The sequence below is a fragment of the Leuciscus leuciscus genome (assembly GCF_965113295.1).
Source record: "Leuciscus leuciscus genome assembly, chromosome: 13".
In the NCBI taxonomy this organism is placed as follows: domain Eukaryota; kingdom Metazoa; phylum Chordata; class Actinopteri; order Cypriniformes; family Leuciscidae; genus Leuciscus; species Leuciscus leuciscus.
Window position 1 is genome coordinate 9,100,819 of NC_138737.1, and position 15,830 is coordinate 9,116,648.

The 15,830-nt window shown below is 38.3% G+C and overlaps 3 protein-coding genes across 3 annotated transcripts; all 3 read left to right on the plus strand.

Moving 5' to 3' along the window:
* The first annotated feature begins 326 nt into the window (after positions 1 to 326).
* Positions 327 to 4,283, plus strand: paox1 (polyamine oxidase (exo-N4-amino) 1). The gene is made up of 8 exons (XM_082188117.1): positions 327 to 490; positions 684 to 834; positions 1,427 to 1,853; positions 1,944 to 2,176; positions 2,406 to 2,655; positions 2,955 to 3,067; positions 3,420 to 3,577; positions 3,795 to 4,283. The coding sequence occupies exons 2-8, from the start codon at positions 684 to 686 to the stop codon at positions 3,954 to 3,956; spliced, it is 1,494 nt and encodes a 497-aa protein (XP_082044243.1). The 5' UTR covers positions 327 to 490; the 3' UTR covers positions 3,957 to 4,283.
* Positions 4,284 to 4,449: 166 nt separating this feature from the next.
* Positions 4,450 to 5,705, plus strand: mrpl55 (mitochondrial ribosomal protein L55). The gene is made up of 3 exons (XM_082188121.1): positions 4,450 to 4,636; positions 5,031 to 5,232; positions 5,447 to 5,705. The coding sequence occupies exons 1-3, from the start codon at positions 4,587 to 4,589 to the stop codon at positions 5,594 to 5,596; spliced, it is 402 nt and encodes a 133-aa protein (XP_082044247.1). The 5' UTR covers positions 4,450 to 4,586; the 3' UTR covers positions 5,597 to 5,705.
* Positions 5,706 to 6,020: 315 nt separating this feature from the next.
* On the plus strand, positions 6,021 to 15,698 carry slc5a9 (solute carrier family 5 member 9). The gene is made up of 13 exons (XM_082188112.1): positions 6,021 to 6,180; positions 6,276 to 6,347; positions 6,698 to 6,802; positions 6,976 to 7,140; positions 9,183 to 9,288; positions 9,378 to 9,458; positions 9,541 to 9,746; positions 9,867 to 10,002; positions 10,190 to 10,297; positions 12,920 to 13,070; positions 13,291 to 13,459; positions 13,595 to 13,810; positions 14,967 to 15,698. The coding sequence occupies exons 1-13, from the start codon at positions 6,052 to 6,054 to the stop codon at positions 15,300 to 15,302; spliced, it is 1,980 nt and encodes a 659-aa protein (XP_082044238.1). The 5' UTR covers positions 6,021 to 6,051; the 3' UTR covers positions 15,303 to 15,698.
* Positions 15,699 to 15,830: the final 132 nt, after the last annotated feature.

Here is a 15,830-nt window from a genome sequence, read left to right on the forward strand (position 1 = left end):
GTTTCCTTCTATTGTTCATATCTACATTCAGTGCACCTGTGCACAGTGAACAGATGGTTTGATCACATCATTAGAAATAAGTGTGAACAAAGTTTAGCAAAAGAGTGCATCAGATTTTCAAATGGTGAACTGCCTGAACTTGTTTAAGGTTTCACAGAAAGAGTGATTTATTCGATAAATTGGTTTAGGGGTTTAGGGTTTCAGCAACTCAGAAAAACTGTAATATGACAAATATAGTCCATCCAGGTTCAAAATTAGACTCACTTTCTTAGGATTTTCTGCCCTCTATTGGACAACTGTGTATACAACGACCCGAGGGGAAGAAAACCATGACGACGTGTTTCTTCTAGTTTAGCTTCAGACCTTCTGAGTCAGAACAAAATAAACACCGCCTCTGAATCGATATGAAGTCATGGCACGAAAACAGGAAATGGAACTAAGCAATGCAAGTAAATAAAGGTGGATAGTCAGCATTTAGCGCCGTTACAAAGTAAGTAGCCTAACGATTTCGTTATAGCTATTGTCTAACTTTAACTTCATATTTCGTCGAAACCAACAAATTAATTCAGAAAGCTAAAAAAGCTGGTTGTGATAGGAATACCATGTACTGTCTAATAATGCATCTTGTTTGTAGTAAAGCTGAAGTATAGTTAGGGTTAACGTAATACCTTCTTCAATAATAGATGGCACCCAGAAACCCATGTATCGTGGTGATTGGTGCTGGTGTGGCAGGACTCTCTACAGCCAAAAAGCTGAAAGAATACGGATTTAATGACGTCACGGTGCTGGAAGCCTCCGATAAGGTTGGAGGAAGAGTAGCTTCTGCAACTTTTGGTGAATATATTATACCTCGTATATAGCATACATTATCATTTGAATACCAACACGAATTAAACACTTGACAAATGATAAGAGTATTATAGTAAAAAGTTAATATATAGAAAATGTTTATGCTAATAAGTGCAATAATATAATAATAATGAAATAAATGATTTATTATGTATTATTATTAATAATAATTATAACCGTTAATTATGTTTATTATTTTAGCTTTGTTTTAACTTAAGATAAATAAATAAAAGTAGGGCTGTGCTAAAAGTAGAGGAAACTGTTTCAGGAAATTGAAATCTGTGGACCCATATGACTTAGTTTCACTTCCATTAAATAGTCCTTTCTTTTTTCTTCTTCTTTTTTTGCTGTCAAAAGAATGTAGGCCTATCACATGATTTTCAATCCAGTTAAAATCCGATATTTTACCCTACGTATTTTAAATATCTGGGGAATTTTTGTCACTTTACATTTTCTTTTTTCTTTTTTTGCCTGTTCTGATCCTCTAATGAAGCCATATAGAAGTGTTTAGTTTATATGCTGAATTTATATCTAACAGTCGGCTATATGTCAATGTCTTTCTTTTTTCATGTCAAAGGGAAAGCATGTGTTGATACTGGAGCTCAGTACATCCATGGGGCGTCAGAAAAAAACCCTGTCTACTGTCTACTAAAAAAGTCTGGCCTTCTAAACCAGGTCCCTGACATGGGCACAGAAGCATTTTACAGTAACAAGGGACAAAAAGTGGATGCAAACTTCGCCAGACGTGCATATGAAGCTGGAGAGGGCATTATTCAACACCGTGGCTTCAACACGGGAAAGAGTTTAGGTGAACACTATGCCGAAAAAACCCAAGGTGTGATTGACAGCTTGCAAGACAAGGATGAGAAAACGAGAATGCAGAGTGTTTTTGCTTTGGTTGGCAAAGACATGCTGATTGACGTTGGAGCTTCAGACCTCCACAGGATCTCTCTTGACTCCTGGCAGTATTATATCAACATGGGTGACAGTCTCAATGTTGCAGGGTATGATGGGTTGAGAAGATGATCTGCATTCATTTGCAATTATTGCTAAGTAAATGATTAATTTAGTGTTAATTGTTATATGTCTGTCAGTTTAATGTTTCAGCTTGTAGATATACTACTGGAGGACTTCCCTAAGGATTGTTTGCTGCTGAAAAGAGAAGTTAGTAAGATCAAATGGGATGGAACCTTCTCTGTAGCCCCCTCTCCGACTGCTCACACTGAAGCTGCTTCTGATGAAAAAGTCCGCCAGTACCCAGTTTGCATTGTCTGTGAGAATGGAGAAGAGATTCTAGCCGATCATGTAATAGTGACCATTTCTCTGGGTATGTGTTGATAAGGATTGAGTATTTTGAGGATGATCATGCTGTCTAAAGTGAGACTGGCACATTTATATATATATGTGTGTGTGTGTGTGTGTGTGTGTGTGTGTGTGTGTGTGTGTGTGTGTGTGTGTGTGTGTGTGTGTGTGTGTGTGTGTGTGTGTGTGTGTGTGTGTGTGTGTGTGTGTGTGTGTGTGTGTGTGTGTGTGTGTGTGTGTGTGTGTGTTTGAAGGTTGTCTAAAAGCTCAAGCTTCCAGCCTCTTCATCCCCTGTCTCCCATGCGAGAAAATGGAGGTCATCGATAAGCTGTGCTTTGGCAGTATTGCCAAGATCTTTCTGGAATATGAAGAGGCATTCTGGGAGAATGAAGTTGGTACTATCAGCCTCATTTATGAGGATGACACGCCTGCCTCAGTATCCACCAATAAAATGCAGTGGCTCAAGAGCTTGCAGTACTTTTCTGTCCTGAGACCCAAAGAAAGGTTAATGTTGGCAATTTTTTAAAAATGTTAATGTCAAATGAATTCATGTACGTTTACAAGTATAAATGCCATATGAGAAATCTGGATATGTACTATTAGTCCTAAACAGCAGAACTAATATTAATAGTAAAATGTAGAAAAATCAGTCAATGCCTGTGCTTCAAAAACATATTATTATTATTATTATTATTATTATTATTATTACTGTTTATGGGGCAAAACGCTTTAGTAACATTATTCGACTCCTTTTACATTGTTACTCGTTAACGTTTATTAATCTTTAATTTTCTCTTTTCTAGGTTTGGTAATATCTTAATTGGTTGGTGTCCAGGAGACATTGCTGACCTGATTGAAACCATGACAGATGACGAACTCTCAACTGCTATCACTGATCATCTCAAAATGTTCTTTGGTAAAGAAATCCTCTTTAAAGAAATATCCATAATATTACTTGTATTACATTTACATTTATTCATTTAGCTGACGCTTTTATACAAAGCGACTTACAATTGCTATATATGTCAGAGGTCGCACGCCTCTGGAGCAACTAGGGGTTAAGTGTCTTGCTCAGGGACACATTGGTGTCTCACAGTGGATTCGAACCCGGGTCTCTCACACCAAAGGCATGTGTCTTATCCATTGCGCCACCACCACCCCATTACTTTTTAATGATATGTCAGTTACTGGACTTCAAATTAATTAAGTTTTTAAAAAGTTTACTTAAAAAGTTTTTGTCATCATGTAATATTTTCTGTATTCCCAAGGACATTCAAACATTCCTCAGCCAAAGTCCATTCTTAGCACTAAGTGGCGCAGCAACAAGTTCGTAAAGGGAACTTACGCTTTCCTCCCTGTTGGTGTTGATGGGCAAGTTATGGACACGTTGGCACAACCTCTAGTGGGTAGCCGGTGTCCTGGTGAAGTATGTGATATTTTATTTTATTGCCTAGCATTATGCTGAATTAAAATTAGTAATGGTTAGTTATTTTAATTATTTAAATATGCATTGAGATATTGGCTATTAAGGAGGAGGTTTTCATAAACTAGAAGTATGTTTAAAAGAGGCCCTCCTTTGATTTTGATTTTCTTTGTCATTTAGCACTGAAGTATTAAAGTGATTTTCACTTCATTTATTTCAGGATCTTCAGGTCTTGTTTGCAGGTGAGGCAACGATGAAGACTCTTTATGGCACAGTGCAAGGAGCTCTACTCTCAGGACACAGAGAGGCAGACAGACTGGCAGCACATTATAAGAAGACAGCGGCTCCCACTTCCACTACTTCATTGGACAAACAAGTTTAGAGAGTTCAAATCTATTATCTAAAATTTAGACAAGCATCCAATAACAGGGAAGTTACCGAAATGATGATGTGATGATAATGATGATGATGGTGTGATCTCAACAAGCCTGCCCCCATGAGGCTGTTGCATGTAAAATAAAACAACTTTTGATCATATTTCTTTTGTTACAAAACCTTTTTATGAGAAAATGACTGAGGCTTTTAGATTTTTACTGATGTATACTGTTCCTTTTTATATTATATAGCTACCTACGTATAAATCAACTAAACGCTTTTACGACAGGCTGTGTTTCATACATTATTATTTAATAAAACATTGCATGATAAATTGTGGTTTAATTAATAAGTCTGGAAGAAGTTGGCTTTGGTGAATCTATTTTATGCACAATAAGAAAAAAAGGTTTTATTTCAAAATGTGAACTAAAATCCATAGACAGTATATGCTAAAATCCAAAGAGAACAGACAGCGGAACTATTGGAAGCTGCAGTGCAAGTTTCCAGGGGGAGCATTTTATTCTGACACATCCATGCCGTTTGTTGATGGTGACCTTCTTCATTTCGAAGAGTTGTGCTATTTTCTTCTCACACTTATGAAGGCATTTACTATATAGCCGTCTCCAGGGTTGCAAATATGATCATGGCTTTAAATGCAATTGGCCAGCCGTGCAAGAGTTTATTTAGGTAAGTGGTGAACCGATTACTCCTTGAGTTCTCCCGTCTTTTGATATAGTGAGGTAACGTTAGTCATTGCATTTACAATTAATTTTCGGTTTTATACATATAAGTTAAACAAACATAAGTTTTATGCGAAGCCAAGCCACTCATTTTACCCATTTAACATGTATTACCATTCAAAAGACCCGTGGAAGGATTAGTGTCTTAACTAAGTTATTTCCCTTAACAAATAACATAAAACCTGAATCTATCTGACTTCGTAAATAATTACATCAAATGAGTCGGGTTCTGAAACTACAATGTTTGCATTATTTTTCTATTATACTGCAGCTATTTGAAGCGTAATCATTGATGTTCAGAAATGTTTAGATGTTTAATGTCCTTTTATTGTTTTGCACAGGTGTCTTCAGGCTGTTGTCACCCACAGGTGTTTGCAAGCCACATCCACATTTCACACCACAGTCTTTCAGTCAAACTCCAACAGAACCTGTGTGGTCCGCTTTGGGAGGCAGAAGTATGAGAGGATGTATCCAGTTCTGTTAGTGAGACCTGACGGGTCCACCATCAACATCAGATATAGAGAGCCCAAAAGAATAATGAAGGTTAGTGTTTTATATATATCCAAGCAAAATGAAAATCATGTTGCTATGTTGTTATTTTCTCTGAAGCACAAAAGAAGAATTTTTTTTGAAGACCTGTCATACAATGGTTTGTTCATAATGAAGCCAAGCTTAAACCGAAAAGAAAAGAAAAGAAAAGTGCCTTCGTTGTGTGTTTTGAGTCAGTTATCTTTGACAGCTTTTACTCTTTTGCCAGATGCCCGTGGACATCACCACCCTCTCTGAGGAGGAGAGGAAAATCAGGATGCGGAAAAGGGAACCGAAGAGGGCAGCTAGACAGAAATTGGAGGATTTTGAGGATGATTTCAAAGTTGATGATTACAGCAAATTCTGGAAGAAGAAATGAATGGACTGATGCAGTTGAATGTCACATTGAGTATTTATGATGCCTCGCATGTACAAAATTACAGTTTTGTTTTTTAAGTCACTCTGCAATTAAAAAAAATCTTGCCGTATTTGTAGTCAGTCTCTGTCTTTTTATTGAATTTAATTCATTTAGGATTAGATTATTATGCTAAATATCACCAGAATCCATTATATATATATATATATATACTGTATATATACCCAATCCATGTGTTAACACACAATACTGATGTGTGTGTCTTCAAATATAAAAACAAGCTGTTAACTTAGTTTTTTTAAGTTAATTAGTTCACAGCGTCATCATGTGGTGATGTGTATCTGTCATATAATGTGTAACTCGTGCATTCTCAGCATTCTCTGAAACAGGCTGATTAATTATTAATGAAATCAGCACCTGCTTCAAAGTTCACACTTTGGCCCCAGGCATTGTAGAAAATGCCAGCTTTACCTGAGCTTGTAACGGGCACCCCAGAGCCCGAGGTGCCTGTGAAGTTTGTTTTAGAGGCTGCTGATATTGCTGTGGTTGTAATCTACTTTGTGTTTGTGTTGGCAGTTGGAATATGGGTAAGTGAAAGTTTGCAGCCTCTCTGGCAACATTTGCATTGATGTAGAGAATTATTTTAGTCTATTTTTTGATGCTAGAGATTTCTGATTTGTAGTCCTCAGTCAGAGCCAACCGTGGGACTGTTGGAGGATATTTCTTGGCAGGACGATCCATGACATGGTGGCCAGTGAGTTTTTGTGTCTTTACGGTGTCTACTCTTAATAATAAAGCTGGAAATTATATTTATCTTGTGCATACCTACAAGGAAGAATCTTGATTTTCAAAGGCTTTTTTCTGGAATTACAACCAGGAAGAAGGAAATAAAATAATTTATTACGTGTAAACATATTGATTGAATGTGTAAAGTTTGAAACTAAATTAAATCATATGCAACACTTACACATACTGTACTTAAATAAGTAATATTTTGACAGCTGACTTTGTGTTTAGTCAGTGTGAAGACATGCTTCTTTCAGCGTGAGTTATCATAGTTTCCTTTAGTTTTGAGAGTGTTTTCTCAGTATTGTGTTTCAACAGATTGGTGCCTCTTTGATGTCCAGTAATGTAGGCAGTGGCCTGTTCATTGGATTAGCCGGGACAGGAGCCGCGGGGGGACTTGCAGTCGGGGGATTTGAGTGGAATGTACGGCAGACAAATTATTCCTCATTTTACAAGCTTTCAGTGTTGTTTCAGTAATGACTGATTTCACTTGTTAGATTGCAGTTGTCTTGGGCTAAACAAATGTTTGACCGTTTTATTGCATCACGTGCTCAAACAAAACCTCGTATCAGACCTCAAGTGTGATTGTTCTGTAGGCAGCATGGGTCCTTATTGCCTTGGGCTGGATTTTTGTGCCTGTGTATATTTCTGCTGGTGTGGTCACAATGCCAGAGTATCTGAGGAAGAGGTTCGGGGGTCAGCGCATCCGAATCTACATGAGTGTGCTGTCTCTCATCCTCTACATTTTCACCAAGATATCAGTAAGACTCCTTGTTTAATAAATGAATATATATGTGTAATTATTAAATATTTGTTATATACAGTGGGGAGAACAAGTATTTGATACACTGCCGATTTTGCAGGTTTTCCTACTTACAAAGCATGTAGAAGTGTAATTTTTATCATAGGTACTCTTCAACTGTGAGTGACGGAATCTAGAACAAAAATCCAGAAAATCACATTGTATGATTTTTAAGTAATTAATTTGCATTTTATTGCATGACATAAGTATTTGATACATCAGAAAAGCAAAACTTAATATTTGGTAAAGAAACCTTTGTTTGCAATTACAGAGATCATACGTTTCCTGTAGTTCTTGACCAGGTTTGCACACACTCTATGGGGATATTTAATTTAATTTTATCAATCAATAAATTCCTCTTGAAACAAACTTTGTTGTATTATTTAAATTTAATACTGTGAAGCTGCTTTGATACAATCTGTATTGTGAAAAGCGCTATACAAATAAACTTGACTTGACACTCCAGCAGGGATTTTGGCCCACTCCTCCATACAGACCTTCTCCAGATCCTCAGAACTTTCAGCTCCCTCCAAAGATTTTCTATTGGGTTCAGGTCTGGAGACTGGCTAGGCCACTCCAACACCTTGAGAGGCTTCTTACGGAGCCACTCCTTAGTTGCCCTGGCTGTGTGTTTCGGGTCGTTGTCATGCTGGAAGACCCAGCCACGACCCATCTTCAATGCTCTTACTGAGGGAAGGAGGTTGTTGGCAAAGATCTCGCGATACATGGCCCCATCCATCCTCCCCTCAATACGGTGCAGTCGTACTGTCCCCTTTGCAGAAAAGCATCCCCCCAAAAAATGATGTTTCCACCTCCATGCTTCACGGTTGGGATGGTGTTCTTGGGGTTGTACTCATCCTCCTTCTTCCTCCAAACACGGCGAGTGGAGTTTAGACCAAAAAGCTCTATTTCTGTCTCATCAGACCACATGACCTTCTCCCATTCCTCCTCTGGATCATCCAGATGGTCATTGGCAAACTTCAGACGGGCCTGGACATGCACTGGCTTGAGCAGGGGGACCTTGCGTGCGCTGCAGGATTTTAATCCATGACGGCGTAGTGTGTTACTAATGGTTTTCTTTGAGACTGTGGTCCCAGCTCTCTTCAGGTCATTGACCAGGTCCTGCTGTGTAGTTTTGGGCTGATCCCGCACCTTCCTCATGATCATTGATGCCCCACGAGGTGAGATCTTGCATGGTGCCCCAGACCGAGGGAGATTGACCGTCATCTTGAACTTCTTCCATTTTCTAATAATTGTGCCAACAGCCATCCTGCTTGCCTATTGTCCTGTAGCCCATCCCAGCCTTGTGCAGGTCTACAATTTTATCCCTGATGTCCTTACACAGCTCTCTGGTCTTGGCCATTGTGGAGAGGTTGGAGTCTGTTTGTTTGATTGAGTGTGTGGACAGGTGTCTTTTGGACAGGTGTCTTTTATACAGGTAACGAGTTCAAACAGGTGCAGTTAATACAGGTAATGAGTGGAGAACAGAAAGAAAAACTAACAGGTCTGTGAGAGACGGAATTTTTACTGGTTGGTAGGTGATCAAATGCTTATGTCATGCAATAAAATGCTAATTAATTATTTAAAAATCATACAATGTGATTTTCTGGATTTTTGGATTCTGTCTCTCACAGTTGAAGTGTACCTATGATAAAAATTACAGACTTCTACATGCTTTGTAAGTAGGAAAACCTGCAAAATCGGCAGTGTATCAAATACTTGTTCTCCCCACTTTATTTAATGAAATATATATATTCATAAAAACAATAAAACAAACAAAAACCATTGGAAGGAATCCTAATCTGATACATAATTAGAAAAAAAATAATACTGTTATACTATTGCTAATATATTATCATAAAACATGTTTTTTTTATGATATAACCAAGGAGCAACAATACAGTATGCTATATGGTCTTCAATAAGAGTAAACAGCAATGCTGCATAGCAATGTACTACATATATTAAAGTGTATTATAAGCATAACTGTGTTCTTTTCAGACAGACATTTTTTCAGGGGCTTTATTCATCCAGGTGTCACTTGGATGGGACTTGTATGTCTCCACCGTGGTGCTGCTAGCCGTCACTGCACTTTATACTATAGCTGGTAATAAAACCACACTAATATTTTAGATAACTAATGTCTAAATGTGATTCTAGTTGAAATGCAGCAACTCGTGGCTTGTCTCAATGCAGGTGGGCTGACAGCAGTAATCTACACTGATGCCTTACAGACCGTCATCATGGTTATAGGAGCATTTGTCCTCATGTTTATAGGTATAGAACCCTTCTTCCTCAAAAGGTACAATTATATTAATTATTCCTGGGAAAGTCATTTCAAATGAATTTTCCCCGGCAGCATTTGACAAAGTTGGATGGTACGAGGGTTTGCTGGTTCAGTATGAGAAGGCTGTACCTGCTATCACGGTCCCCAACACCACTTGTCATCTTCCTCGGTCTGACGCCTTTCATATCTTCAGAGATCCAGTGACAGGAGACCTTCCTTGGCCAGGCCTGATCTTTGGACTCACGGTTCTTGCCACATGGGTGTGGTGCACAGACCAGGTGAAACAGAATTAGAAGACTATCGGTGCATTATGACTTTACAATTTAAGTTACAAATAGGCCTCTTTAAGCTGAAAAACTGTTTTACATTAAGCAATTGCATCTATTTATTGTTTGAAGGTGATAGTGCAAAGGTCTCTGTCTGCCAAAAACTTGTCCCACGCCAAAGGTGGTTCGGTACTCGGTGGCTACCTCAAGGTCTTCCCTATGTTCTTCGTTGTTATGCCAGGGATGATCAGCAGAGCTCTTTACCCAAGTACGCTCAGTCATTCTTGCATTTCCCCTCTAGATTTATGGTCTGTATTCTAAAAAGTTACGAATATTTATTAAACCAATGACAAGGGGTTTATGTTCTTTTAATGAATTATCTACACCATGCATTTGGTTGAATGTGGAATCTCTGTTTTTGTGGTATAATGTGATGATGTTTGTGTATTTTCTAGATGAAGTAGGATGTGTGGATCCTAATGAGTGTCTGAAGATCTGTGGGGCCCGTGTTGGCTGCTCTAACATTGCTTACCCAAAGTTAGTTGTGGAGCTCATGCCAGTGGGTATGAAAACCTTTTTCATTTAGTTGAAATTTTCCTTTGTCACATAGGATCATTTGTCAAAAATGAAAAGCTTACAAAAATGTTAACAAACTAACAATTCTATTTTTTAATAGATTGTATAGTATCATAATTTTATATATATAATATGCGGCTCAGTCGGTAGCAATGTCGTCTTACAACAACAAGATCCCCAGTTCGAGTCCCTGTGTGTGTGTGTGTGTGTGTGTGTGTGTGTGTGTGTGTGTGTGTGTGTGTGTGTGTGTGTGTGTGTGTGTGTGTGTGTGTGTGTGTGTGTGTGTGTGTGTGTGTGTGTGTGTGTGTGTGTGTGTGTGTGTGTGTGTGTGTGTGTGTGTGTGTGTGTGTGTGTGTGTGTGTGTGTGTGTGTGTGTGTGTGTGTGTGTGTGTGTGTGTGTGCGTGTGTGTGCGTGTGTGTGTGTGAATTTGCTCATGTTTCTGTTATAGGTTTGTTTAGGGGTATATCATTAACCTGATATAAAATCAATGGAAGTCTATGCAATGTCCTCACTAATATAGTGAAACAAACATGTGTGTGTATAATTATAATAAAATATTTGTCAGTGAGACAGCTCCAAGAAAAATGCCGTGAACAACATCAGGACCTCTTCATGGCATTTGTCGATCTCTCCAAAGCTTTTGACACTGTGAATCGAGAGCTGCTCTGGGACATCTTAATAAAATTTGGCTGTCCAAAAAAGTTTTGTAACATCCTGTCACAGTTCCATGAAGGGATGGTAGCTCGTGTGACCACAGGTGGTCAGGAGTCAGAGCCTTTTGGAGTATGCACTGGGGTAAGACAAGGATGTGTGCTGGCACCGGTACTTTTTAATATCTACCTCCTTTGTGTCACAAAGCTTCTGTGTGATAAGCTTGAAAGCAGTATTGGGATCACTGTTGACTTCAGGTTGGATGGAAATCTCTTTAATATTCGAAGGTTCCAGGCCGCCACTAAGATCTCAGTAATGCGAGTTCTTGAGTTGCAGTATGCTGACGACTGCGTGTTCGTGGCACATACCCCTAAAGACCTGCAAATTATCCTTGCTGCTGCTGTGAAGACCTATAGCAGATTGGGCTTGACAGTTAATACCACCAAAACTGAAGTGATATGCCAATGGAGGCTCAGCCCTCCACCTACCATGCCTGTTTTTACCATAGAACAACAACCACTTACAATAGTGCTATCCTTTAAGTATCTAGGCAGCATTGTATCAGAGGACTGCAATCTCGATTACGAAATAAATAATCGGATAAGGCAAGCTTCTGCAGCCTTTGGCAAACTTCGACGCAAGGTCTCTCAAAATAAACACCTTCAATTGGGCACTAAAGTTACCATCTACAAAGCTGTGTGCATCACCACTCTTCTTTACAGCTGTGAAGCCTGGGTCATATACAGCCATCACCTAAGGTTGCTGGAGCGTTTCCATATAAGGTGCTTGCAGCGAATCTTGGGGATCACATGCTATGACCATGTACCACATTCTGAAGTGCTTGCTAGAACAAACTGCAAGAGTATGGAGGCAACAGTCACTGAACATCAACTACGCTGGCTTGGGCATGTTATTAGGATGCCTCAAGATCGTCTTCCACGACAAATCCTTTATGGTCAGCTGCATCAGGGCCGCCGTTCTGCAGGGGGTCAGAAAAAGCGGTACAAAGACCAACTAAAAACATCTCTAGGAAAGTGTCAAATTAATCCATCATGCCTTGAAGAATTCGCAGCAAACCGTACCACCTGGAAGCAGCTCTGCCACACAGGAATAGTGCAGCTGGAATCGGAGAGGAATATAAGGAAACAACAAAAAAGACTACGGAGACATGCAACCATGTCTGCCTCTACAAACTCAGACTTTACATGCCCAATATGTAATAAAATTTGTGGATCAAGGATTGGCCTCTTCAGTCATAAAAGAGTACACCGCAAATGAAGTGGAATGTCATCATCGGATACGATGGACTACCAAGAGAGAGAGTGTGTGTGTGTGTGTGTGTGCGTGTGCGTGCGTGTGTGTGCGTGTGTGTGTGAATTTGCTCATGTTTCTGTTATAGGTTTGTTTAGGGGTATATCATTAACCTGATATAAAATCAATGGAAGTCTATGCAATGTCCTCACTAATATAGTGAAACAAACATGTGTGTGTATAATTATAATAAAATATTTAAATTATGTATCTATTATAAATTATAATGTAAATATTTATGCCTTTTTTGAATGCCTATTTATGCCTATTTATTTATCTATTTTGAAAAGAAATGTTAATGTTACTTTTGCCAGAATTTCTCATTTTTATGCTTGTTTCCTACCCAGATCTTTTATCTTTAGATATGATTTTGATGAGCAGAGGCAGAGTGGCACTTTAAAGATCAGAAATGGAAAAATATAGTTCAAAGTACTTTTTATATTCAAAGTCTATATTCTTAATAGACTTCGTAATATTATATATTCTGAAGTCTATAATGCACCTGCAAAAAATTTGCGCATCACTTGCACGTGTGTGTGTGTGTGTGTGTTCAAAATAAGTTGCTATACAACATCTTGTTGCTCTGATATTCCTATTGTTCTTGTCATGCTTATCTATTCTTTCTTTCACTGTCATTGTTTTGTAGGTATGAGAGGTCTGATGATCGCAGTAATGATGGCAGCGCTCATGTCCTCTCTCACCTCTATATTCAACAGTAGCAGCACTCTGTTCACCATGGACATTTGGCAACGAATCCGGCTCCGGGCCTCTGAGAGAGAGCTCATGGTAGTGGGCAGGTAGTTTTTGTCAAATGCTTTGTGGAAAAACATTAGAACACTTTCATTTTGGACACATTTGTACACAAGTATCTAAAATAAATTAATGTTTTAATTATATGCATACAAACTAGTTTAACGAAAGTGGAACTGATCCACCAACAATTCCTCTGTTGAACAGCCTTAGTCTCCTGACTTATTTGCTGTCTTACTAATTGCTGCTGTTTATTTACATCTGCAGGGTGTTCATTTTATTGTTAGTGGCCCTGAGCATTGTGTGGATTCCTATCATTCAAACAGCCAGTAGTGGACAGCTGTTTGACTACATTCAGGCCATCACTAGCTACCTGGCACCTCCCATCACCGCCTTGTTTATTATGGCCATCTTCTGGGGGCGAGTAAATGAACAGGTGAATTAAATATGTTTTAGCTGATTTGTGCTCATGCAATAAAGTGAAATTTAAATATCTTATAACATTCAATGCATTTCTTTTAAGAAGGTTGTAAAACATCCAAGCGAAGCTGCTTTCTTTTATCTTGCACAGGGTGCTTTTTGGGGTCTGATGGTGGGACTTGCAGTTGGCACAGTGAGGATGGTATTGGAATTTGTCTATGACACCCCATCATGCGGAGAGAAAGACCTGCGTCCCGCCCTGCTGAAAGATGTGCACTACCTGTATTTTGCTCTAATCCTTCTTGCACTGACAGCTCTGATCATCACAGCTGTCAGCCTCTGCACTGCGCCTATTCCAGAGCAACACGTAACTATCAACTGCACACACATTTAAATATTTATTTTTATTACACGGCTCTCTGAAATGATTAATTCTGATTGTTCGGTCGCAACAATATTTCTTGATAATGACCGCCAAGGCCGTAGCTGTGGTATCAGGGTTGCAGGTTGTTACTCTGGCTCCCCTTGAAATAATTTTTTTCTTCCCCTTTGGTTGAAATTGTGCTCTGGGGTCGGGGTCGCACACGGTAGAAATCTCGTTCTGGTGGAGGCCCCTATCACCACCCTTTGCCATCAGATGTTTTGTCATTTAATTTTTTTTTTTTTTTTGATTGCTATTTAGGTTTCATTTATTTTTATTTCAGTTTTAGATTTAGTTGTCATTTATTTCCAGTTAATAGTGCTTCAACTTAACCAAGGTAACATTTCTCATTTTTGTTTAGTTTAAGTTTTTCAACTAATATTTATATTTTATTTTATTATTTCAGCTTTATTTCAATTACTAAAAATGTTTTGTACAGAAACAGTAACCCTGGTTATACTGCAACAATACTGCATCAGTATTAATAATAGGTCTACAGTAATATTGTCGAAGTGTTCGTCTTGTTGCTGGAACGATTGTTTTGTACACTTGATAGATTATAAAGAGGTACGATTTAAAAAAAGTTTCTGCTTAAATCAGTATTGATGCACATTATCCCTTCCATATCCATTTGTATAAGACGCTTACAAATAGGAGATAAAGGGCATGTACTCAGGCCATTACCTATCTAAAAGGGCATTTCCATGTGTTTATATTGGTTTAAAATTAAGAAAATTACATATAACAGACTAATCCTACTCCTAAGAAAATTTTGCATTCTTAGTTTTCATTTAATTAATTTATGAACCATTTTATTCTCTATTAATGTCCACAAAAGGAGGTTCTGCTGCCCAAAACAACCCAAATTATCCAGGCTATACCAACGCAACATGTGCACTAACAAAGACTACCTCGATTTTGGAAATTAATTTATAAAGACAAGACTTTTAATTTCTTTATTAGCATAAAAAGCAAAGAAAACATGTACATTTTTTATTTATATATTTACATACACAAAGCAGTACATCATTTATGTTGATATTTTATCAGTAACACACACTGATCATGAGCTAATATAACACTCATATATATTTCATTTCAGCTTGTTCGTTTGACCTGGTGGACGAGACACAGTAAGAAGGAGCGTGTAGAGCTGGAAGACCCCTGGGCTAGAGGCTCTGAACCAGCAGGCTCTGATCCCAGCACTACTGAGTCAGAGGGGTCGGATGAGGACGTGCCTGCATGGTGGAAGCGTGCTGGAATGTGGCTGTGTGGTCTCTCCCATGTGGCTAAACAAGAGATAAGTCAGGAGGAACGGCAGGCTCTGGAAAAGAAACTCACAAGTATTGAAGAAGACCACACCTGGAAGACTGTCTGCAATGTCAATGCCCTCATTTTACTCACTGTCAATGTCTTTCTTTGGGGGTACTTTGCTTGAATATACTCACTGTAAAAAAATTCTTACCCTCCCAAATCAAAAATTTTAAGTGACCAATAACATCTAAATTTTTCAATAGGCCCAAGTGAAATTCTTGTTGCAATAGTCTGTTAACTTTGGCTCAATGAGAAATATTACGTCAGACTAATTGAAAAATTTAGATGTTATCGGTCACTTGAAATTTTTGACTTGGGGATGTAATTTTTTTTTTCAGTGCTGTAAAGTTCTGAATAGCTATTTTTTCTGTAAGAACCTCACCAATTAAAACACATGTAGATGTTTGCTCTCATTTTATATACTGCCAGTGTCTTTCTTCACTGTAATGTACAATTAAACTTGTGAATTGCAATTTTTTTTGTTATGTTTTGTTTCAAAAAGAGTTTTTGACTCAGATTTTTTATTTAAAAAAAAAATTAAAAGCAGTTTAATGGCACAATTATGATTAGATATATAAAAAGTATATAACATAATAATTTGGGTTTTTTAAGACACTCCATATTATCGATTTGCTTGCACTGACACTATTGG